At 39.8% G+C, this 1,121-nt stretch overlaps 1 protein-coding gene across 1 annotated transcript in view; it reads right to left on the minus strand.

Annotated features, from left to right (window-relative positions):
* LOC101298966 (CBL-interacting serine/threonine-protein kinase 3-like) overlaps nucleotides 1–1,121 on the minus strand; it is a 6,345-nt gene extending 5,224 nt beyond the window's left edge. The window contains exons 1-3 of the mRNA XM_004291670.1: nucleotides 905–1,121; nucleotides 720–812; nucleotides 245–459 (exon numbers count right to left, since the gene is read on the minus strand). Coding sequence (XP_004291718.1) covers nucleotides 245–415 — 171 coding nt within the window. The 5' untranslated portion in view covers nucleotides 416–459; nucleotides 720–812; nucleotides 905–1,121. The remainder of the gene's footprint in view (nucleotides 1–244; nucleotides 460–719; nucleotides 813–904) is intronic.

The following is a 1,121-nucleotide window of genomic DNA, read 5'->3' on the forward strand; positions in this document are numbered from 1 at the left end:
ATATATTATTGAGCTGAGAATGAAGTTACAAAATTTGATGTGCCAAAACAATATTTGCAAACCTTCTACCTTTTTGGGAAGGTAATTGAAAAATGTTATTAGCCCACCAAGCACTAATAAGAACAAGTTCTGACATAGTTATGTATTGCATTTATCATCCCAATTATAAAAAGAAACCATCCACAGGTGAGAGAGAGTGTGTGTGTGTGTGTGTGAGTTGCAAGCAAGAACAATTCATACAGACCTGTTCAGCCATTTTGTGTTTGAGAACCTTCTCCTTGTCAAGAATCTTAAGAGCCACAGGTTCTCCAGTCTCAGAATTTCTAGCAAACTTGACTTTTGCAAATGTTCCCTCGCCAATTGTCCTTCCCACCTCATATTTACCCACTCTACGCTTGATTTTTGGTTGATTCATTATCGATTTAATAATTCAATATCAGATCCTGCAGCTCGATCTTCCTGTAATGCATATCAGTGAAGCAAACGTAACTAGAAAACAGGAGGAACGCAACGCTAAGGAACAGATGAACACATCAAGTCATAATTTCTCTGAATGTGGGTCTCTCTCTCTCTCCAGCATTATAGCTGCCCAAGAGGAGGAATTGCAATTTATTGAAAAGAATATTAACAAGTAGAAAGCAAATACTCTAAATGCTGAAATTACAAGACAGAGTTCCACGAGTGATAGAAAAGTTGAGATCGACCAGAATTGACCATACCACTCGGTGCTGCAGCAGCAGCCAAAATCGAATTGAACAAGTGACCCAATTGAGCGAGTACAAGGAGGGCTCGCTCGCCCGCCCACCAAATTCCTGAGGGAAGCGGGATGTGAGTTGAGGAATTTATACATATGCATGATAATACAAAGTAGAATAATAATAATAATAATAATAATAATCGAGACCTGATTGTGAAGATGGGTACGAGCGTTTATGGGAAATGAAGAATTAGCTGGCAAATTATTTGGCTTGGCTTTTGAGTTGCTCAAAAGACACACCAGAGACCCCAATATCGAAGCAAAGCAGAGAGAGAGAGAGAGAGCGGCACCTACTCTACTGCCTGGCTATCACACACTTTCTTCTTCTCTTCTACTTGTGGACTCTTTTATCCTTTTGTCCACC

This window comes from Fragaria vesca, linkage group LG2, assembly GCF_000184155.1.
Source record: "Fragaria vesca subsp. vesca linkage group LG2, FraVesHawaii_1.0, whole genome shotgun sequence".
Classification (NCBI taxonomy): domain Eukaryota; kingdom Viridiplantae; phylum Streptophyta; class Magnoliopsida; order Rosales; family Rosaceae; genus Fragaria; species Fragaria vesca.